The sequence below is a fragment of the Fringilla coelebs genome (genome assembly GCF_963513975.1).
Source record: "Fringilla coelebs genome assembly, chromosome: 3".
Lineage (NCBI taxonomy): Eukaryota > Metazoa > Chordata > Aves > Passeriformes > Fringillidae > Fringilla > Fringilla coelebs.
The window spans coordinates 67,666,975-67,691,673 of record NC_140030.1 but is presented as its reverse complement, the minus strand read 5'-3'; the positions used below and the strand labels follow the sequence as shown (position 1 = coordinate 67,691,673).

At 40.0% G+C, this 24,699-nt stretch overlaps 1 protein-coding gene across 1 annotated transcript in view; it reads right to left on the bottom strand.

Annotated features, from left to right (window-relative positions):
* Nucleotides 1–24,699, bottom strand: part of UST (uronyl 2-sulfotransferase) — a 152,265-nt gene that overhangs the window by 72,769 nt on the left and 54,797 nt on the right. The window contains exons 3-4 of the mRNA XM_084203571.1: nucleotides 8,292–8,447; nucleotides 1,005–1,084 (exon numbers count right to left, since the gene is read on the bottom strand). Of these exons, the coding sequence (XP_084059697.1) occupies nucleotides 1,005–1,084; nucleotides 8,292–8,447 (236 nt within the window). The remainder of the gene's footprint in view (nucleotides 1–1,004; nucleotides 1,085–8,291; nucleotides 8,448–24,699) is intronic.

Below are 24,699 nucleotides of genomic sequence, written 5' to 3'. Positions count from 1 at the left end.
GTTAAGTTCTATATCAAATGAATTTCCAATTGCTCAAAATATTTTATTTTCCAAGAAAACAAAAATGAACACACCCTGCCCTCAATTTTATAATTTCTTACTACACTGTCTACAGAAGCCTGAAGCCATGCAATCACATTACCATGCAAACAAAATGTACCATGCTGTGTATTTAGGCAAGCTTTGGCAAAGATCTGCAGTACGATCATAATTCTACAGAATTTTAAAAAATTTAAATGCAAGAAATCCAATCTGGTGGCACAGACAGCATAGTCCTGAATATCATTTCCAGATTAAATTTACAGCCTGGGCAATAACCATCTGCAGTCAGCTTTAACCTCTGCATCCTGGCTAAACGCTAACTGGCATCACTCATTCAAGTCCTTCCAAAAATTCCTTAGAAGTTGCATCCAAATTCAATCTTCTTCACATTCCGTGCTATAAAAGTCTCTAGAGTCTTGCTGCATACTTTTAAATATCTGCCAGAAGAAACAGCACTCCCATGATACAGAGTGTAATCTGTTTGCATGGTTTAAAAATACTTCCATAGCCTGTGGAATGGGGACTATTTTGTCAGAACAAAATTAAATTGGTTATATTGGTGAAGAGTCATTCCAGACACAAAGTTAATGAACTCAGTGCAGTTTTAGATCTCCTTTTAGTGTCTGGCTATACACCGATAAATGTTAACAGAAGTGTTTGTTGAGTACACAAGTACACAGTTTAAAGACCTAAGTTACCATCTCTTGCATGTTGCAATCATATGAAGAGACAAAAACATATAATAGCATCCTGGCTTTTCACAAACATACTGTATATATTTATGCTACAGAAAAGTGAGTGGGGGGGGGGAAAACCCAACAACTATGGAATGTGCATTCTAGTGCTAGAAGGAAAGAAAAAAAGTGCATCTTATTGTTTACAAGTAAAAGAGGGAAAAAGTTTTATGCATTACAATTAATAGAAATCAATGAAAAAGATTTTTGACAAAAAAAATGCCTTACCTTGAGAAGTTGAGGAAATGAACATGTCTAGTGAATAAATAGGGCTGCTCAGCAGTGCTTATGTTTTTAATCAATTCCATCTAAAAAGAATTAACAAATCAAATTTTCCACGTTACATCAATGCACAATTTGAGGCAAACATAAAACTTTCAAACAGATGATTATATAATTCTCAATTCTGAATTACTCAGGACCTCCTTCCCCACTATCCCTCCCAAACACTGTCATTAAGATAGCGTGATGAATATTTTATGTCTGAGCAAGAAAGGTTGAGCTGCAGACACCATTCTGCTACCATGGAGCTTATGTACTTCCAAAATACTTCCAGAAGTGGGTATCAATTTAAACAAAGGCATAAACTAAAGGGAAAATCTAAACTCTTTCTAAATCTGCAAGAGCCTTCCAAATGACAACTGCTCTCTGAAGACACTAGCTCTATTCACCCCAATGCCAAAAATGCAAAATGTCTGTAACAGAAAGCAGGAGCTGAACCAATGGTCATTTTTGTGTAACAATAAACACTGCCAACACAGTCAAGACACCAATTGATTTCCTTGTTTAAATACAGAAATCAGGACTTGCAATTCCTTTTCCTATTACAACAAATTAGGAGTACAAACTGAAGGGACACTTTTAGAAAGATGATGCTAAATTCTAGTTCAGGCCAATTCACATAATGTTAAATTTTTCAGAAAAAGAAATAATTTGAGTTTTCAGACCATTAAGATAGAAAAATGTAAACAACAACATAGATATGATAATCTATTTTGTGTGAGCTGAACTCTAGCTATGATTTACAGGAAACTGGAAGTATCTAGTGAGGAATCATGCTAGAAAGTCAATGTTTCAGTTAATTTTGCTTCCTTCTTATTAATTACCTAAGATTTAATTTCCAGTTTTCTGTTGTGTGTTCAAATGCAGGCTATGTTACGGACACTGAACAGAAATACACTGGAAATGACAGGTTTATTGATTTTGCAAACAGGGTAGTAGAAAGCAATTTATACACTGGATAAAAAAGGAGGTAAGTCTGTGAACTACATGTTCTGATTGGAATCATATTAATCTATGTGAGGAGACAGTAATTAAAAAATATATTTCTTAAAACTTGACTGCTACAGTTGACATAGATAAAATAAGCAAGAACATGTAGTCCAGTCTGTTGTGTGGTCAAAATAAAGTAAGTGGCATATGTGGCATAGCAGCAAAAGGAGCACAGTAAAAAATTCTGCCCATGCCATAGCAAATACCAAACCACATTTAAGAGAGAGCAGTTACCAAATTTTTTCCCCTTCTAATGTCCAGTTGCAATGGACTGATATTTGGCCATGGTTTTTGTAATTTGTGTCACATCTTACTGCTTCTTATCCATCTTGCATCCTCCACTTTTTCCCAGTGCACATACCCTGCCTTCTGACTTCTTCTTTTAGCCAACATAAGCTACTGCCATTTAACTGCCAGAAAGAAGTGCACACACTTAGAGACTTTCTCTCCTTTCCCTCTGTCTTCAACAATTCTATACACACATATGCACTATGACCACTGAAGCAAACAGTTCAGCTTGTCCACCTTCTCAGGATGGACCTTTTCCTGTCCAACTGGTTTGAGTACATCAGGGTGTATGAGGTACAGACCTTATACATCTCAACACAGTAGGTTTGAGAAAGTACAGCAAGGCGTGTTACGTCTAAAAAAGGCTGAAAACCCAAAGAAATGGAATGTAAGATGAGATCACCAAAAGGGAAAAGAGAAACAAGAGAATATGGAGAGAACATGTGCAATTAAAAATTAACACAAGGAATTTAAGGAAATAGGAAGGGAATAGCATCCCTTCCTTAGCTAGTCATATATGGAGTCTGGACTACTTGATTCAAGCATAAACTGGTCTTTGCACAGCTTCTTCAGTACAAAAAAAATGCATTGGGCAAGAAATTAATAAACCTGAAGAGCAAAGCTTGTCCAGATCAGAATTAAAAAGCCCAGGAAGCTTTGCAATACTCAGCACAAAGGAACTGAGTATTGTTTCTTTGTGGTCTGAAGAGACACAGGCTTTCCTAGCAAACCACTATGTTGACATTTCTTTAGAACTGGTAACTCACTCTGCCAAAAAATTATATTCTTCATTCACCTTGCAGACTCAAAAGATAGAAGACCCTGTAGCCTGTGTATCAGATGTCTCAACTGGATTCTGTGATAGTCAACCTGCTACAGATTCTTTCTCTGGTTTTGGTTTTTTTTTTTTTTTTTAACTGAGACAAGTTACAGGAGAGGTGAAATTCCCAGAACTGTATAAAGCCTGATGTTATATTTTGCATTTTGCCTGTGTTGCTCTATCTGCATGAAGTAAGGAATGAGGACAGCAGAAGTTACTGAACTGGTATAAAAACTCTGTTCATGCCCCTATGGTCATCACTGTAATTCCTTCTTGGCATAAATGAAAAAAAAACCTTACTAGAGTATAAACATGGAGATATAAAGATACTATAGCCATACAAAGTAATCTCACTAAATCTAAAGACACAGGCAGCTCTAGGAGAATACTGCTAGATAAACTTAGCTGGGGGTAGATGCGAGTGTTGCAAAGCACCACATGAGCTTCCCTTGGCTGCCAGCTGTCCCCAGGGCTGGCACCTATTTGCTCTCAGGAAGCAGATTCACATCACAGCACTGCCATGCTCACTCCACCTGATGCCAGTGACACGTGAACCTGCTGCTGGACAAGCACAGGTTCAGGAGCAAAGGGAGTCTGGAAAGATGCACACAGTGCAGGACAGCATCTGGCTCCTGGCTTTTTTTTGATCTCTTGCTAACAAACTCAGTCTCTTGAAGTAAGACAACAGCTTGTTCTGAAGCAGAAACAGAATTTTGTTTTGACTTAGAGTACCTTCATATTTAGACACTTAATGATAAACTGGACTTGTAAGCAGATGTGGATAAAGCTACAATGTGCATAAGAACAAACAAGCAAAATCCTTTCTTCTAAAAACCCTGCCAAAAGGGTAAGTAATGCTCAACTGAAATGACACACAGATGTCAGGAGGGAAAAATAAATAACTGTAATGGCTCATGGCCACATACAAATTGTGGCCATATTTCCCATGGGCCTCTCCCTCTCTCATCAGGCTGTCCTGAACTGCTTTCAGGCTAACAACCCAAATGTATTGCTCAGAAAGACATAGTGATCCCTCCCTCTTCCTAAGATTATGTTAAAGAAAAAAAAAAAACTAAACCACAACCAAAAGAAAAATCTCCAGTGTCTCTCAGAAGAATAAGTTTGGTTGGTTGATTGGTTTTGGTTGTTGTATTATTTTTTTTTTGTTTGTATGTTTGTTTCTATAAGATGAAACAAGAAAGAAAGAAAATAAGATGTAGAGCACCTGACCCGCAGAGAGCAAGAGTGAGCAGAGGATGAGGGCTGAAGAAAACAAGTGCTTTTGGATGAAATGAGTGAGGAAGGAGAATGACACCCAAGTACAGATGATCATATAATCCTAAGTTTGAAAAGAAATAAAAAGGTACAAGCAGCAGAAGATAAACAACCCTGGCAAACTCTGCTAAGGAAGAAATGAGTCAGAACACATCCATGGTTGGAGGGAGAAGCTGTAGAAATGTTTGGAGAAGTATGAAAGGAGCATGTACCTGCTAGGATTAGGGCCCACAAAGAGCTATTTCTCTCTCTCACTGCTGCCCAGAGCTCTCCTGCAGGAATTAGGCAGCTCCAGTGAAACATTACTGAAAAATACACTAATTAGCTCTTGAAATTAACTCGCAAGGGGCTGGTGCTGCATTGCAAATAACGCTCCAGCAGATGGCACCGTGAAGTGACTCCAGGAGGGCTGGATGGGGATGGATTTTCCCCAGCCTCAGCATTGTTCCTGCACAAAAACTCGACTCTGGCCTTCGAGACAGGTCACCTTTCTCTCTTCTGGAGATGGCTAGTCCAGTCCCTATGCTAACCACTGAGGGAAGTCACACTTTGTTTGAGGCTTGCAGTAAGTAGATTATACTGGGAACAAAAGGAAATAATCAGGTAACAATCCCACCCAAACAAAGTCAAAATGTTACTAACTTTTTTTTTAAGATGCTGTATTTCAGTGTGAGAATTTGAGGTCAAAATGTATAAAAATGATGAGGCAACTGGGATTTTCCAGTGCAGTGCGCTGTACCACACTATGGTCTCCACTAATATTGACACAAAAAGGATCAAAAAACCCCTCTGTATCTATCTTCCCTGTGAGCTCTTTATGTCCTTCCACTGCTTTCAGTCTCTACTGAAGGCATGTAGGGCTCAGGAGGCACAAGTACCTACAAGAATTTTGGTATATCACTTTCATCTCAGTACTCATTTCCATAAACAACTCCCAACTCCCAGGAATGAGACTAGATCTTCATTTTTAGCTCTCAAAAGCTTGGAATGGTTTCAAGAATTTCTTCACCTCCCCAAGCTGGTATGACCAATTTTCTGTCTTTAAAAGCATTTTAGAAAAATTAGTGATGGATTTTTAGTGCGTTGAACTGGAATTACATATAAAGTTGGCTGCACAGCCATAATGATGGGTGGTAGAAGGAAACAGTTTGAGGATAAACTACCAATTACTCTTGTATGTGACTGGCATTTCTATGCCTATAAGCATACTCATTCTTACTTCCCTGAATGCAATTAAATGGTAGTGGAGGACAAAGTCAGGGCAGGGGAAGACTTCATTTTCCAACAGCTTGAGTGACATTTTAAAGCCACATCAATTAGGTTAATATTATGTGTTATTTCCTGTAACTAATTTACTTGAAAATATTATAGCAAATGGTAAGCCATATATTAATACATCTGTTTCCAGAACTCACTCCCTTATTCCCAGATGTTCAAAGGCTGCACTTCTAATTGCTGGCAGACACACATAATTTGGGAAAATTTTTTAGTAGGAAGCAGACTGGAAAAGGCAATGAGAATATGGATTCCAATTATGTGCAATCCCCACAGTCATTAAAAACACCTACATGCTTAACTTTATTTAACAACAGCAGACTGCATAAGCTAAATATTTACAGAAAAGTCTTGGCTGGATCAGGGCTTTAACCAAACACAGGACACAGAAATGACAGAAGGAAGAGACATCATCTCAAGTGAGAAGCCCATGCTCATGCTGGAAGCCTACAGCCCAGCCCAGCTTTCTTTTTTCTTGTTCCAATGCCTGGAGCCTGAGATCATTCATTGCCTAAACTTCCTCCTGTTACACCACATTAAAGGTGGAAAACATCATTTATTTTTTCATATTCTGCTCTTAAAAATTGAGAAGACAACTAAAAATGCCCTGAACAACAGAATAGTTACTGTCTCCAAGCATGATCTCTGGTGATCAAAGGCGCTTTTTAGCTAAGTACTCAATAAATTATGAGTCTATTGTAACTATGGAAATAAACCATAAATAAAAATAAAGAGAATCAAATTATGGCAGGGAAATCTATAGAGTAAATCATCAGCTCTGTAGCAATACTTCCAGCACATTTGCCATTTAGTAAATTACCCGCTTGGGGAGTGCAAAAGGTAATGCAGATAATTATTTGTCAGTGTATTGGTTGCATCAAAAGTAAGTCTGGGCCTCTCTGAAACCTCCACATGCTGGACTAAAGCACAGAAAACTGAAGAAGTGATCTTGTATCATGTTTTAACAAAGGAAAATCCACCTACCAGAGAAAGACAGAACAGAACTGAAAGGACGAAGCTGATCACGGTGAAAGCTGGCAATTACTAAAACCTGAAAGATTTTTGGGATTTATGGTATGTCCCTCAATCAGCAATGAAAACTGATGAAAGTTACAAACAAAACTCAAAAGTCCTACCCACAGAAATCCCATATCCCAGCAGAAGAGCGAAGCAGATAGGCTCTGCAGCACGGGATGGTTGGACTCCTTTCTGATGGGACCATACTGCAAGCTTCCCTGGCTGCACAGGGCTGCCGGTAGGATACACACGGGGATGCTGCAGCAGATGCAGAGCAGGCATTCCCTTAGCCACAAGCAGGGGCAGTGAGGGGACACTGTGCCCCTCCACAGCCTGCCACTGGTGTGCCACATCTAACCATGCACAGCAGCTGTATTTGGGCTGGCATGCCAGCCCTGCCCAGCTGGACCCCACCTCCAGCTGAACTTGACTTGTGGAGTGTTAGGTCAGCCAGCTGTGGTGGGACCCCATGAACACCTTGAAGGGGAGGAAGGCGGGACCTGCAGGAGTAAATTCCAAATTTTCATTTGGAATGAACTGCTGCATCTAAAATAACTGACTTGTGCTCATGAACAGGCTGCAAGTAAATGACCCCCAATCACAGCACAATGTCACTGGCAGGCCCACATCCATATTTTGATCATTGCACACATCCTTTTGTGGTTTGCAGGCTGCTATTTCTAGAAGTGACACAGGCGGCAATTGCAGCCTTTACCTGATCAGCAGCTCAAAATAGCAGCAGTGGGCAACGTGTGCAGCATCCGACTACACTTTCAGTCTGAGGTTTTCCTGCACCACTTGTATCAATCTACTCACAGAGGTGATACTTACAGTGGATACATGCATACCCTGAAGAGAAGAAAATTTAAATAACTGGCTCTGTCCTAGAAACAAAGCTGCAAAAGTAATCCTTCTACAGCTCTAAGGGAACATGAAAAAGGGTGCCTGCATAAAGAGGTTTCATGCGGTATTTCCACTTCCCTCAGTGAGGGTTGCGCAGCAAACGTGAAAAAGACAGATAAGCAAGAAGCTGAGATAGGATCAAGGACATGTCATATTATAGAAACATGGGTTAAGCATGGCCCTGGGAAACAACTTTTTGAAACAACTGATTACTAGAACTGAATTGAGAAAGTTATCAAAAAGGACCTTTCTGGCTATTATTTACTCCTCCTCTGTTTAAGACCCAAGCTAGGTCTGAAGAAGGTGTCCTGGTTATAGGATAAATGGCTGCAGATACATTACTACATGTCCCAGATCTGCTTGCACCTCACTGTACTAATCTTTCTGGCCTCGCTGGTAGTCTAACTGCTATGCTGACTAAATTCAAGAGCTGTCTCACTGGAAGTTAGTTTTTCTGGTTAGCTGCCACATCATGTTGTTCTTGGCTCTACCACCCATTTCTCTTATTAAGTGAAGTCACTTAGAGAACGATGAATTCTGCATGATTACTCAGGACAAAGTAGCAATACATCTTTTTAACAGGATTATCTGCTAGCATATGCCTTTCTCAGTTTCATACACCTGTAATAAGAAAACAGGATCTAAGACAAGGAGGAGAAACTTACCTGCTCATTTTTGGTCAGTCTTGTTTTGTTATGTATGTCAGATGTAACCAGGTTGAATCCATGTTTCTCTGATAAAATTCTTAAAAGCAAAACCACAGTTCGACTTCCACACTTTCCAACTCGGTTGTAGACCACCTGACTGGGGAAAGGAAGTACCTAAACAAAGATTGAAGAAAAAATGGAGTCAGTACATTGATGTTTTGCTTCTGTGTACTTCTCAATCACACGTTTTTACCTTAAGCCAACAGACATACAGAGGAGAATTTCTAGGTCCCAGGTCAGAAGCATTCACCTCCCCTAGCAAGGCAGAAGCTCTTCAGAAGAGAAACAGCATAGCTCAGGGAGGTGGCAAGGTGAGATTTCCCCCTTGAGATGCAGTTAATTGAAACAGATTGGCAACTACTCCAGAAACACTATGTTGGCAATTATTATGGTGGTAATGATCTTGAACTTACTGCTCATAATCTCAATGCAAATATTCATCTTTAGTTGACTATCTCCCATAAAAAGAATTTAAAGGAGTGAATTTGCACTACAGTTAGGGAACTTGAAGTCAAGCTGACACAATACAGGAGGAATGAATGCTTGGATTGCAAAACTTCAGCTTAAAATGAAACAAAAGAAACCAAATAACAACCAGTTGCACAGAGCTAAAATTAATCAGCCCTTTTAATTTCAAACATAAACATGAATCTCTCAAACAGACTCAGAGAACAAATCATGCCACTGGTCGAGGATCTACATGCAGAATAATCAACACAGGGCCACAGGGGCACTGAGGCCAGCTGGCACAGTCTGATCACCTCTGTACAGGTAATGTTCATTAAATATCAAAACAGAACAGCAACATCCAGCCTGGCCACTGGGAATGGTGTCCAGCCCACACGAACTCTTGCACCCTGCTCTCCTCCCCAGGAAACTGGAACAAGCAAAAAGTAACTCAGTGGCTCACAGTTTGTCAGATGCAGCCCTGTTTTGTTCCTGGATGATGTCTATGGGCTATTGTTTCAGCAAAAGGCATTCTGGAGTCACACTATTGCACTAGACAAGTATTTGCTGTATAGCAGCATGTGATAATAGAGGCCCAGGGGAAACTGTTTCCAAGCCTTTAAGTTGGCTCACAGATTCAGGAGCTCACCACCCACAGTGGTGCATATACAGCGCTTAAGGAAAGATCATTTTTCTCTTAAGACAATGGCACAAAATGTTTCCTGACATAGGGCCTGCACCTGGGTTCCAGGCAACCTGTGTTCAGCACAAGGAATGGCCAAAGTGATGATGGCATGTCTCAACATACAGCTACTCCTGCTGCTGATGCAATCATGTTCTTCCAGCAGAAGGAATTCTAACATAAAAGCAGTCAGATGAGGCATATGGCACTTTTCAGTGCAGAGCATTTGAACTGCTAATAGATCTTCATCAGGGAAGCAAAATGATTCGTCAGGCAACCCTTCAGACTACTTTCAAAGAGAACTGCCAAATAGAAAGAAGAAAAGGAAAAAAACTGTATTCCCTTATATTTAATGGGAACCTACTCACAACTTTGCTCTCAGTGTAACATTTCACGACCAAATGAACATTGCTGCTGTTACTGGTTGCAATGTTTAGGATATCCCGCACTGCAACATAAACATGGAGGCCATTTTCCCTCAAATTACCCTGGGAAGGAATAAGTATTGGGTGATCATAGCCTCAGTTAAGCTTTCCAAGTTGCAGGACGTCACATCTGCTGATTCAGCAAGCAAAGAAGGGCCTCTCAAGGCCCATACAAACCCCACACAGTGCAGTAAGCCTTCTTACTATCTTGTAACAGTTTTATAGGGCTTTCTATGAGAAACATAGTCCCAATGTTTCTTTATCAATCTTTCCTTCAGAAGCCTTGTTTCCCATGAAATGCAAAATCTCAGCCTCAATTATTAGAGAAGTCTAAAGGTGACGAATTTAACATCCCTGTGCTACAGCTGTAGCTAACCTTTCCCAAAACTACTGTTAATGGTGTCAGAAAGGTTAACAACTGAACACATTTTATTATGCTGATTATCACAGCCTAATGAAAAGGAACATGAGCCCTATTCTGCATTGTCCCCTTTTTGGTTCATTTCTTTGCATAACAAACACTAGCATCACTACTTGTCCCAGTCCTGCAGCACCATCCACACATCACTGCAACCTGTGGGTTGGGAATTACTCCTCTGCTTAGACATATGCTTTTGGAATAATTTGCTGTGTAAGTAAGTGAAAGCCTTCAAGAGACATGATAAGTAGATGCTGACAAGTGTCAGTGAAGGAGCAAGAGCACATACACTACATATATGCATAGCATCCCAGAAATTAGATTATAAGAGTTCATAGAATAAGGAAATATTTTTAAATGTTTCATAATTATTAACTGCTTTGATTTTCCTAGCAGTCTGGACTAGGCAAGATAATAAGCAGTTTTTTTCCTTTACTGGTACTTCAGTCAATTTTACTGCATACAGATTACACTCAAGTTCTAATTAAATCCTTGACTGGATTATCCAGGAACTTTGGGTGAATCTTATAAAAGTAATTCTTTAAAAACTAGATAAAATTAAAGGAGGCCTTTGTAAATTCTCTATTCTAAGTGCAAACAATTTTGTCAGCCTGGAAAAACGACAGTAATTACCAAATTTGGCCAGTTCTCACATTTGTTTCTGAAATTCACCTTCCTAGGTAGCACAATTCTGTTCTGCACACAAACCATGGTAACCCCCAAAAAGACATGACAGCAAATACTCACTGCAGATACAGGAAGCTGAAATAAAGGGCTATTATTTCAGACACTTGTTTAGCTTTAAAGACACCAATGTATCAATGCCTTGCTTCAGTGAATGCACTTAGGTCTAATCAGACAAGATTCAAGATAAGCAGTGCAGCTCAAAGCTCACTTCAGAACCACAATCACGAGGGGTAACCAGAACTTCCCTTGCAGCACTGTTGAGTGTGGTTGGCTTTTGGGATTCTCTCCTGGAACTCTGCTCACGTTTCCTCCATGTACGTCACCACTGCACTTATCGCACCCAAATGCCCCACAGGGTGTGCCAGGGCACAAAGCCAGGCAGTACACAGGCTTTTGGTGTACAAGCAAGGGTTTGTTTAACGTGACCAGTTCCCTCAGGACGCTGCAATTCTGCTTTCTGTATCTAGAAAATGTTGAAGTTATTTGAGGAGAAGAAACACCGCTTCCAAAAACATGAGTTTGTATCAGGCAAAAGTAAAAATGCAAGAAATGGAAAACTTCTCCAGAGAGGAACTTTCTTTTCCCCCTCATGATACTCACAAGACGCTCAGACAATACAAGAAATGGTGGCAGAGAAGGCACTTGGAAAGAAGGCTCCTATTGTATTAGCAGAAACAAGGTGAAAAACAGCAGTTGGACACTTATAAAATGCTAATTGGATTACATTTTATTATTACTTACTACCTAAGAGTAGGTATCATGTAGACTGACTAACTGCTGAGATGATGCTCTGTCAACTTGATAGTCATGTAACAATATACACAAGTGCAAAATAATTGCAGAGTGACTTTATTGAGCACTGCATCAAAGCCCAGAGGTAATACAAACAATTCAAACATATAATTCACTTTGGAGTTACACAAATTAGCACTTACAGCCATAAAAAAGTAAAACCCACAGTATAATTACAACAGCTCTCTGCAAGAGTTTGGAAAGTTATATGACAATTTACTTGTCAGTTCAAGCAGGTTTTTTTCTTTTGTTTCATAGTTAAAGAAGAACCACTGTGAAATGAAATCAAGAAGAAAAAGCAAGTTTAGTCCCAAATGAACTTGTATTACAGAAAATGATTGTCAAGTACCTCTGCAGAGAGGTCTGTCAGTCTCAGAAAGGGAGCCATTCAACACATAACCTAATAAAAACCTAGGCTTTCATCTCCAGTGGGGGCTTTGTCTACAGATAAATCTTTGCACCATTAAAAAAAAAAATCAGGCTGTATAATTACTTGTAGTGTCAACAATGTAGGGATTCACTCACAGGCCTAAATTATTCCACTTTTACTGAGACAAATCCATTACAATTTTGCTCATTTGCCAAAAATCTCCCAGTCCAGGTACAAGCTGCCCAGGTGTCAAGTCTCTGACTCATTTCAGGAGTCCAGTGGATACTTTATTCACACCTCCTGCAACTAAGTGACACATGTCCTTACACACAAGTGGGGCCAGAAGCAGATGCCAGAACTGGCTTCTCCTTTCTGAGCAGACAGTGCCTGTGGTCAGGCAGTGCTCACCATGTTTAACAGGTGAGTAAGGCCCACCAACACAAAAAGTACTGATAAGAGTGTGGAAACAATGAAACATTTGCTGGCATATCTTTATACAGCATTACACCTTCCCAGTCCAACCTCTTAATTTTCTTTTCCTGTCCAACTGAGACAGAATTACAAGAATTTTAGAAATTATTTAATTCGTCAAAGGAATGACCTTTGACCAATTATTTAATTGGTCAAAGGAATGTCCCATTGGACTCATGAGAGGAGGATGATCCTCATAAGGTGACTACAAACCTGAGAGCTGCCAGAAGTCCATTTCTCTCCACTGCCTCTCTTCTTTTTCCAGTGTCCTCAAAAATTATACATGGCATGTTAGAAGGCACATCCTTCCATGCTGCCTGAAGAATTTCTTACACAACTTGTTCCAGAATTTTTTTACCCGCCATGCATTTTATTTTTAGTTAATCTTCTACAATTTCTGTTCTCACATTGTGGATTTCATGAAGACAGATTAGATAATTCAGTCATCAGTTTTGAGATCTTCTTAGATACATTGGATGCTCTTTTTAACTGAAGATTTTCACAAACCCAAAAGCCACTAAGAGATAGCCTTCCAAAACTTAGTTCAGGAACTGCTGCACAAAAATCTCATTTCAAACAAGTATCAACTTGCTCACTTTTAAAGCAATCAAAATGAAAAGTTGCTAACACAAAGTTATGTCAGCAGAAAACATGACTGAAGAATGAGCGAGGGAGTAAACAAAATATATTGCTAGCTGGAATTCTTCCTCCCCATCTAAACCACACAGTTCCAGTCACAAAAACAGTCACCTGTAGAATGTAGTTATGCTAGACGGAGACAAGCTTTTTAAATTAATCAATTCTAAAGCAGACCAGACAGCATGGTCATCTCTATGGGCCACTGAAAATACACCAGAAACCACAAGAAAAGGTAAAAATGAAATTTGTTTGTTTTCAAAGTTTAAATGCCGTATCGCTGTAGCGGAGCATTGAAAGTAAGGCAGAAGAAGAAACAGAATATTCTTCTGCTGCATTCTCATTAAGAAACTAATTCAATTGAAAAAGGGTGACTTCCTTCCCCACCACCACAAACAATGCATTTCATCTGTTAGACAGATGACATATTTGGAAGACTAAGTTAAAATGTGTTCTCTAATGGTTCAACATCCCTAAGTACCAAGCTAAATTGAAAACATAAGCACGGAGCACCAGCAGCAAAAGGAAACTTGGTTGTAGACAGTCCTCGAATTTATTAAGACTAAAGAAAAGCATTACTATGAAGTGCCTGCCAAAGCCTATGGTCCCCAATGTGTCCCACAAGACAGATCTGTGCAGCCAAAATCAAAACTTGCAGTAATTTTCCTGTGAAGAAGCAGTGGACACTTACAAATGTAAAAAGACCTGAGTTCAAAGCGTAGTAAAGTATCCCCATTAAGTCTCCAATCAGGTCCTATTAAAAGACACTGCAGCTATAGAAACAACATCAGTAACAGCCTGGGAAAGTTACAAAGAAAAGGTCAAAGATCCAGTTTCTAATGTTGAAAGTTTTGGATGCATCTTGTCAACACGTTTGGGTTTGCTCACATTATACCTGACACTTGATCTACTCGTCTACAACAACAGGTTGCAGCAGAGCAAAACCCCTGCACCTCCAACTGCTGTACAAGACTTCCCACACCACAGGGAGTGCGGAACCAGGTTTATTTCGGGTGTGTGAAGTTACAGCAACACAGGAACATTCTAACTCGGCACGTGTATGCTACATCAAACAGGTTGGTAGAGAGCACATGCCCTGTTCACTCAGCACTTGCAGGTACTCGCTGATATTAGGCAGCCTCTGGAGGGGAGAGGGGCACTCCCGGCTTTCATCACTCAGCAACACTCACTTGTACGTAAGTGACGGCAGCTCAGTTCCAGCTCCTTCCAGGGATGAAGCAGGTGGCAGGGAATCACCTTACCAAATGGTTAACTGCTTTGGGATGGGGTACAACCACTCCTCTAGACTAATAAAATGTTTTCCTTTCGGCCTTAGCAACATCACACGCTTTTCAACCTCTTCTTCATTCTTCTTGGTTTCCTCTGCAGTTCACAACTTGTTCACCTCTTTTGGGGCCAAAATCAGATATAGTGCTGTATCTTGTCTCCCTGGTGCCAAGGAGAACGGAACAGTTATTGTTCATGTCTTGGAGACATCCCTTTTTAATACATCTCAAGCTAGAATTTAGAAGAATCAAAAAATATGGTATTGTCACTACTATAGATGCAGAACAAAGCTATTGTTCTTTTTCTTCTTTACCCTACATGAGTGAATCCAGATTACAACAGAAAAAGAATTGGAAGACCCCCATTAGCTTTCTTATGAAAAGCAGTATATTTATCTCTTTTTAAGTTAATCACATTGTGGAAGTTATCTCTCTGGTAGGCACCTACCTCATAAGAAGATAAAGGAGACAAATTATCTAAGAACAGGATACTGGTATTTTTTGAGAGAATTACCATGAGTTCAAGTAGGTTAAGAATTTTAGTGTCACTTTAATTATCCCATTTTCCACTGGAAGGTTTAACATGCAATATCAAAAACCCCTTAAACTGCAGAATTTGTGCAAGACTGATTTTAACTCCAGAGCAGCATCACGTTATATGTGTCTTGGAACTGTAAAGTTTAAAACTGCCGATTTTCCTTCAGAGCCCGGCGTTTTGTACATTCTGTGATGTGCTCAGAACACACTGGCACAGTTATTCTCTGTTTAAGTAGTAAATCCTATCACATCCAACCCACATGTTTATATTGGATACTTGCAAAATGAGAGATATTAAGTAACTAAACCTGGTTTTAAAACTTTTTTTAATACTTCACAGCACTGGCATTCCCTTAAGTAACCTCACTACCTTATGGTTGTTTCTATCCTTCCAATGCAATATTCACAAATTCACCCTGGAAGCCAATAATATTGGATTTGAATGTGGTGAGCGGTAGAGAATACTTTATTCCTCTGTATGCATTTGTCTTTCCTCACATTCAGGTTTAACTCTTTGGTAGCTATTGTGGTTGACTATTGATTGGGCTGCAGCTAATGCAGCAGCTCGGTTCCACCACTGCCAAGGACCTGTCATGCTGAGTTTCAGTTTGCCCTTTACTTCAGGCTCCCTTTCAGTAACCCCACACTATTTTATAGTCTCTAGTGGGCTTGTCTTTTCCACTGTACTTTGCATAGACACTTCATAAGCCAATCACAGTATGAAAGAAAGGTTGTTTATAGCCATAATTGAATTTTAATTTTGTAAAACAGGCCAGTTCTGCTGGACTGTAACCCACATGTTCATGAGCTGCCTCTGAGGCGCTCTTGCTCTGCGTGCTTGCAGGAACTCAAAGAAACCCCATCACAGCTCTTGCAGGTAACATATTGAAATCTAGTTTGTGGCATGTTGTTACCTGAAGTAACAACACCAAGAAGCACCTACAGAAAGGACAACATGCTGCTAGCCAACTCTTCCAGCAGAACCAGAGCTCAGCAGAAATCACCAAAATTACTCAAATGCCCAACATACTTTCTCTTACAGACCCCAAACCATGTCCTGAATCACAAATGGATCTTATGGTGCTGAAGATGGCACGACAGAGTCAGTAACAGAGGAGATCCAGCATCAAGTGCTCCCATTTTACTCTTCTGCACTTTGAAATTATTAATCTGACTTGATCAGAGGAAAACCAAACCTCATTCCTGCTGACCAGGGAATGACTCCTTTCCATTTTAACAGAGGGAGCTTCTCCTTGCATCTACTGAAAATCCCCAGTAGTGCCAGCCACAAAGGCCTCCACACTCCCCTGGGATGTCCGGATGCTGTAGGTGCTGTCCTAAGAACTACCTTGCCCAAATTCCTTCACCTTAATCACTGTGATACCACCACTCTCACACTGACTCCCTGTCCTCTTTGCCTGATGCTTTGACTCTGCTTTTGACCACATGTAGACACATTCACAATCTCATATCTGATTAAAGCTAACGGCCCTTCTCAGAGTACTTCACTCCTATTTACAGTTTCCTGAACTAAACTTTATCCTTTCTTAAAGCCCAAGTAGAAGACTGGCAGGACCTACCAGCTCATCTCCAAAATCACAAGGCTTTCAAAATTATACTAGAATTCTTATTTGGTGGTTGTTTTTTCAGTTTTGTAAGACTCCCCAGCATCCCAAGTTTCAGATTTTTTTTCTTTTTCCTTCAAACATCAGAGCTAAAAAAATCCTTTCAGTTCAGGATTTAGGAATACCATTAACAAATGTAAGAAGTGTGGTAGAAACCTGAGTGATACTCAACAGTCTCAAGCCTCGCAAGATAAACGAAATCAATTTGTCACTCAAAAGATACTCCATCATGTTACTCCTCCTATGCAGAATGGCAGATTTTTGTTTTTCTTCTGAAGGTTTAGGTCATCCAGACCCAGCTGCAATTGGACTTTGGTATTATAATCCAGCACTTTTTAATAAAATGATAATGAAGGCAGTTATGATTGAGTTGCCATGACCTTCTCATATACTATGCTAGTTTATGAATACCTTCCTATCATGGGAAGAAGGAAGAGAAGAGAGGAATGTACTGGACAGCTGGAAATCTAAAACTGTAATCTCTAAGAGATATTCAAGTGCTGTGCAATAATCTGCACATATTATTTGCAGGTGAACAAAGATCATCTCAGAATGGATTATGTCCTAAATTTCAGTGAAAGCTTCAGAAATAGTGATTATGCCTTGTGTACTTTTTACAGTGTGTAACATAGAACAAAACCTACAGGTCGAAAATTTGGTGACATTTGATTTTTTTTCTATTTTGGGTAATACTGGGTAGGCTGCTGTGTTAATACCAGAGATAAGCAAGATTCACTTTTAAGCATACACACAGTGGGACAATTAAAGTACCAACCAAAAGACAAAATATTTTCCAAGCATCTTTGAAATTAGATAAAAACTACAGACTACTGCAGCAGTCACAACCCGCATACCTGCTGTTTAAGTCTTTCAAAATGTAAAGGCTGCAAATGTCAGGCTTAGTAAAAATCCAGCTCACTACTGTTTAAATTTTTGCAGGACATCAGCATGCACAATAACCCTCACAGATTTATCTTCTTCTGACAGGCAATCTGGCTTTAATTTCCCAAGTCTCTCTGTACTTCCATTTATGATCAGTCAGCCTCCCCATATCAACAACTCTCTGATACGCAATAAACTGAAGATGTATTAAAAAGTAAGTAATCATATCTATTTTGATAAATTATGGAATCAAGGGATTGTTTTATCCTTAAGATTGTTGAGCAATAAATTAAAATGAACAAACAAATTAGTGCTCCAGTATAATTCATATATTTTTATGATCCAATTCACACTTAACAGTAGAGATTCAATTCCAGCTTTTGGATATATCTCCATACTACTAGAGTGCTGTATCATTCACCACCTGCTTCAGAAGGACTGCAAAGAATTATGATTAACAGACAATGGGAAAATCTTCAGTAAAGACCAGATTTTTCTTCCCTTGAGAAACTGTCATTTAGAAGGAATGAGAACACAATTTAAAAAGAAGATAAACCAATTATTCTGCAATATTTTACACCGTGTGCTAATTTTAGCCAGGGTAGAGTTAATTTTCTTTACTGTGGCTACTATGGGGCTGTTTAGGATTTGTGCTGAACACAGCAAAAATACAGAGATACTCTGTTATAGTAGAGAGACTTTTTGTTATTGCTGACCAGGCCTTACACAGAGCCAAGGTCTTTTGTGCTTTTATTTTGGCAAGTAGATTGGGGGTGCCTGGAAGCTGGAAGGTGACACAGCTGGATAGCTGACCCCAACTGGGATATCCAAAGGGATGTTCCAGACCATATGACATCATGTTCAGTATATAAAGTGGGGAGAAGAAGGAGGAAGGGGGGATGTTTGGAGTGACATGGTTTGTCTTCCTAAGTTGCTGTTACATGTGATGGGGCCCCACTCTCCTGGAGGTGGCTGAACACCTTCCTGCCCATGGGGATCAGTGAATTAATCCCTTGCTTTGCTTGTGTGTATATCTTTTGATTTCCCTATTAAACTGTCTTTATCTCAGCTCATGGGTTTTCTACCTTTATCCTTCCTATTTTCTCCCCAATCCCGCTGGTGGGAGAGTGAGTGGCTGTGTGGGGCTTGGTTGCTGGCTGGGTCAAACCACAACACACTGCTTCTAGTAAACAGAGGGAAGTGGAGAAATGCTTTATGGGTTTTTTAAATCATAGGATTTTATTGACTGTACTAGGCCTAAAAGTTCAGTTTTACTGTAAAACTGCTTCAAAGTATAAAAGAGATCTTTGTGGTTAAGGCACTTGGTGAATTCTCTCTCCGTATTTTATCAGCCAAGTACTATGTCTGGTAACCTTAGGAAATTACTCACTCTATTTTAGTGTTGCTAAATTCTGATGATTTTTGCTAGCTGAAAATTTGTATACTGCACAATAATCTCAACTCTTCATTTTATAAGCAGGATAGAATATTTTTTACATCACTGAAATCTTTCCCAACCTACCTTGGAAGGATTACTTTAAAGATTATCCACCCATCTTTCAATTAAAGGTAAACAGACAGTTTCAACTCTATCAAAAACAACACAGTATTATTCATGCTCTTAAAATCCCTAGTAAGCATATACCTAAAAATACCCAAATCTTGCTTGCTTACAAGTGTTGTGGAGTTTGTTGGTTTGTTGTTTATTTTTTTAATTGGTTCTTTGTTTGTTTGGTTGGCTTTAAAACAAGCACTTCATCCCTAACAAATCAATCACTTAAGACTGTAGAGGGTTAAAACCATGTTCTCATAAGGGATAGCTAGAACTAAAACACTAGTTCAAATGAAGCATGAAGTATCCACTAAAAAAAAAAAAATCAAATTAAAAAAAAAAATACGCACGTCTAAGCCATTACCTTAATGCTGCTATCAAAACAGTAGGAAAAAAGTAAAACTGGTATAAACCTGATGAACATAAAAACTCAGCGTAAAGGGGCCAATGCTGAAATAATCCTTTAGTAAGATTTAAAGTCAAATAAAAAAGAATAAATAATCTAGTTGACAGAGGAGAGTGACTAGGACTGGGGTATGGTATGACAAACCAAAGGCCACAAAAGGATTCTGCTACTTTTTCCCATAGTGGTGAACACGGTGTTGGCTAAGTTAACAATTGGACTCAATGATCTTAGAGGTCTTTTCCAAATGATTCTATTATGCTACGGTATATGGTATATTCTATTACGCTATATATGCTACCATATTATGCTATGGTAGTCTTGCTCCATAAGAAAAACAAGAACAAAAAGCACGTAATTACTAGCTAAGAACTGAAGGAATGGTGAAAGGAGTACTTATCCACTTTCCAGCTTTAAACCAATAAAATCAGATAAAATTTATTTTGTGTATGCTTCTTTAGATTCATTTTGGCCCAATCCTGACCCCCATCCATTTTTGTATTCATTTAAAGCTTTGAAGCACTGTCACACATGCTAAGCATAGTGTCTTGCTGACACCTAAACAGCTGCCAAAAGATGCACTGAGTCCATGACAGGCAACCCAAGGGAAAACCATCAAGAAAAGGAGAATAGACTACTTCAGGGTAATTTATCTGCAAGCTATGTGCACAGCTCCCCCACAAATATATATGTCATCTCTACTGAAAGAGGGACATAGCTTGATGCTCTTGCCAAGTTCTCAGGGAAAAGCTTTCAATCAAGAACAACTGTAGGTCTGATAAAGTTCGTATTATTTGTCCTCCAAAGCCAGTTTCACCATCCTGAATGGAACAAAAAATCTTGGGAGGATTTGATAAGGAAATAGCTGGTCTAAATACTGGAACAAAATATGCCCACTTTATTTGCAGAAATACCCAGACATGAAATATATCCAGTGAACACCATCAACCATTAATGCACATCCATTTCAAAGGTGTTTTCAAAAACCAAACTAGCATCATCTTAAAGGCCTCACTTTAACACCAATCTAGAGAAAAAGGATAAACACATGATCACTTAGCAAATATTTTAAAATTTACGCTTTCAGATGCTTATCTAAAAAAATTAAAAAAAAGGTAGGAGGAAGTGAGATAAGAGATTTGAAATAGGAAAGAGTCAACTTTCACTGGCAGTGTAGAACCACCAGCAATGGCTGTTTGGCTCACTGCATTCCTTTTCTATCTGTCACATACAAACACCAGAAACACCAGAGGTGTGGTAGGGCTACTGGAGGCTGCACCTACCTGCAGAGTAGCATAAACGGATCTGTCTCAGAACTCATGAAAAGTCTAGGATTATTCAGTCTTCTGAAGTCTTTGGTGCCTAAGGACCAAAGAAGAGTGGCCCATATTTGTGTCTTGGGTATACATGGCAAAGTTCTGCTACTGCCGAGGGGACGGTAGGAGCGGCTTCTGTGAGATGCTGCCAGAAGTTCCCCCCATGTCCAATGAAACCAACACCAGCTGGCTCCTAGACAGACCCACTGCTGGCCAAGGCCAAGCCAATCAGGAATGGTAGAACTGTCTCTGAGATAACATATTTTTAAGAAAGAAAAAACGTTATTGTGTTGAAGTAATTTGTGGCCAGAGAAAAGAGACACGAGAATGTGTGAGAGCAACAGTCCTGAAGTCACCCAAGTGTGTGAAGAAAGAGGGGGAGGAGGTGCTCCAGGTGCCTGAGATGAGATTCCCCTGCAGCCCACTGTGAGGCCATGGTGAAGCAGCCGTGCCCCTGGAGCCCATGGAGGTCCAGAAAGGAGCACAGGTCCACCTGTAACCCATGGAAGTTCCTGGAAGGACTCATGGAGAGAAGAACAGGTTTCTCAGCAAGACTTAGTGACTCCATGGGAGACCCATGCTGGCTGGATCAGTCTACTGCTGAAGAACTGCACCCTGTGGAAGGAATCCACATTTGAGCAGTTCATGAAGAACTGAAGGCTGTGGCAAGGACTCAGGCTGGACAAGTTTGTGGAGAACTGTCTCCCACAGGAGGGATTGTGCACTGGAGAGGGGGAAGGCCTCCCCTCCCTGAGGAGGAAACAGAGGCAGAAACAGCATGTTCCTAATCCCCACGCCCTGTTTCCCTGTGCTGCTGGTGGGGAAGAGGCAGGGAATTGGGAATAAAGTTAAGCTTGGAAGGGAGGAGAGGTGGGGGAAAGGTGTTTTAAGATTTGTTTTACTTCTCATTATCCTAGTCTCATTTTGATTGGCAGCAAATTCAATTAATTTCTCCAAGGTGAATGTTTTGCCTCTGACTATAACTGGTGAGTGATCTCTGCTTGTCCTTAGCTCGTGAGCCTTCTGCTATATTTTCTCTCTCCTGTCTAGTTGAGGATGGGAGAGACAGGGAGGGTTTGGTGCCTGGCCTCCAGCCAGGATCAAACCACCACACCTAGGCACTTTACCTTCGCATCACTGGCAAGGATAACCACTGCTAATCTTCAACAGTCAAGTAAACCTTTACTGGGGGAACACCATAAAAGCTGTCTCACCTGGTCCTTCAAGGAAGAATCAGAACTACACCAGCAATGCTTAGGTACAGAAGTGAGCCAGGCTTCCATTCTTTGCTTGCACTGAGAAAATTGCGGCTGCCACCTCTATCTGAAAAAACAGACCAGTACCCTGTTCTCCTGAAATGTGATGATGCTAATTCCTTATTCAGAGAACAAGTGCTATTTTCAGTTCTTCCACTGGGGAAAAAAAACCCACACGGGTATTTAAAAAAATCCAAACCTGGCACCTAGCCATGACAAAGAGCCAAAACTAATATGATTTCCTACAAACACTGGAATGTACTCTGCAAAACAGCTACGGTCCAGTGCGTATCAACTGCTGGTGGCCTTCCCCTACAGCTAACTGCACACTGCCCATCTCAGCTACCAGGCATTTCAACCTCAGGCAATGCACTGTCGTTCATTATCTCCACTTCTAGCTTTCAAGCATTTTATAATGAAATATTTAAATGCTGGAGCCAGGATTGATTTCTTCTGATGCATTTTTGTATGCTGAATTAAAGCATGCATAGACCTTAACCATCTGTTAGTTTAAAGAGAGGCAGCTATCAAGTCATGTGAACGGAGGCTACTTGAAAGATAATGACACTAACAGTGAATCTCACCCACACCCACAGAGTTCACAGTTCAGATACGAAGCTGTAAGAGGGTAAATAGCAGCACTTAGCCAAAAATGCAATGCATGAGATTTACAAAGCAAGAGCATCTTAGTTCAAGACATGACCCTAAGCAAATTCCAGGAATTATCTGGGGATCTATCAATCCCCACCCGTACTTTGATCAGAGGAATAAAAAATGAAACAAAAAACCCAAGCCGCTAAGGAATAAGCAGATTTGTCCAAGGGATGATCTAAATTATCCATATTTTATCAACATTTTTGAAACATGGGAAAATACTTCAAAAAGCAAATCACTTTTAACTTACACAAGCCTATATAGCCTGTTACTATGTTGAGCTTTTCATCAAGTTTCCAGGAGTGAGGATGATTACAAAGGAAGCCCACAAACTTTACTGACTGTAAGGAGCGAATGAAAGAGTATCTACCCAACCAATTCTGTAGAGATCTATTCAGCTGGCCTTTCTACAGATAACTGAGCTGTGAACATAGTCCAAAATTACATGTTTAGACAGCAAAATATTTTCACAATGTAAACAGAAAAGTGTCTGGATTGGATAAATCTGTCCAATTGCTACTGCCCGTTGGAGTATGGATCCCACGCACAGCACCATGAATTGGTAATGCAAAATTCCTGACAAAAAAGTACCAAAATCTGAATAAAGTCTTCAAGGTTAAAAAATCTTATCTAGATGGAAGCCTTTTCCTTACTAGAACAGCTTGTCATTTCTGAATGCTAATGCAAGCAAGAGAAATACAGGTTTGGAATAAGCATTGCTTTAGACTTCGAAGCAGAGTGCTCACTGTGCACACACAACAAACACAATTCTTGATTTCATGCAGCCTGCTGTACTCCCGGACAAGAGAAGCAGCTGGTACTAAATTAAAAAAAGAAAAAAAGAAAAAAGAAAAAAGTATTTTATAAGAACCAGAGAGCACCAAACAGATTTTAGCCCTAGAATACCTGTGTCCTATCTCAGGTTGCAATGATAAACATAACAGGTTGATTTTCTCACTCCTATGTACATCCATTTGCTTTTGCAATTGAGTAATTTTTGTTGACAGGAAAAAAATCAAATGTACATTGTTCCTCCAAGTGAGCCATCTGAATTTTAACAAAGTACAAATACTCACATATCAGCTGAAAATTGAAGATTTTGTTGCTCAGAAAAAAGGTGAAGAAACCCAGTTCACTAATAACAAAGCTAAGTGGAAATTGCTTTCCACATTATCCTCCTCCTGCTGATCAGAAGCTAACTGTTTCACCACACAGGTGCACACATGTGGTTGATCACTTCAACTCAAGGCCTGTGGCTCAGGATGTGACTTCATGGTCAGCTGAACAGAGATGAGGGAGGGCTGCCACCAGAGGTAGTGGCTATTCCCACCCACCCCCTCTCTAACTCCTCACTGTCACCTGCTGCACTGGCATCCACGGTGGGCCACATCAGTGAGATTATCTGCCCTTTCAGCACAGGTCTGCACTGTGCAAAAGGAACTCTAACAGGCTGGAAAGACAGGCACTATATAGTACCAAATCATGTGTAGAGAACAAACCAACACAGGGTAAAACAAACAAAAACACACCAGGAGACCCTAAATGCCTACTTGCACTTTTTTCCTCTTGAAGAAACTATCAAGGTGCCCTTCCTAGCCTGAAATGTCATGAGGTGTCATGATGACACGAGGGAAAAGCTTATGCAGCACAGTCCCATATGATAGGAACAGTGAACCTTATTCCTAAACAAGGTCTCATGACTCACATTCATTAAATTTATCCTACTGACCTACTTCAAGTATTGTTTTTGCAGCAGAACCCAAGTTCCAGAAAATGCTGCCAGCCAGAGGCTATCTTCACCTGCCGGCTTAGTTACAACTGCAGTGTCTTGGTTTTCTGCATGAAAGTGCTGACAGACAAAACCACTAAATCCCTGCTTCCCTTGACTAAATGAAAAATTCCATTAGCTTAATGCATTTTAACCCAA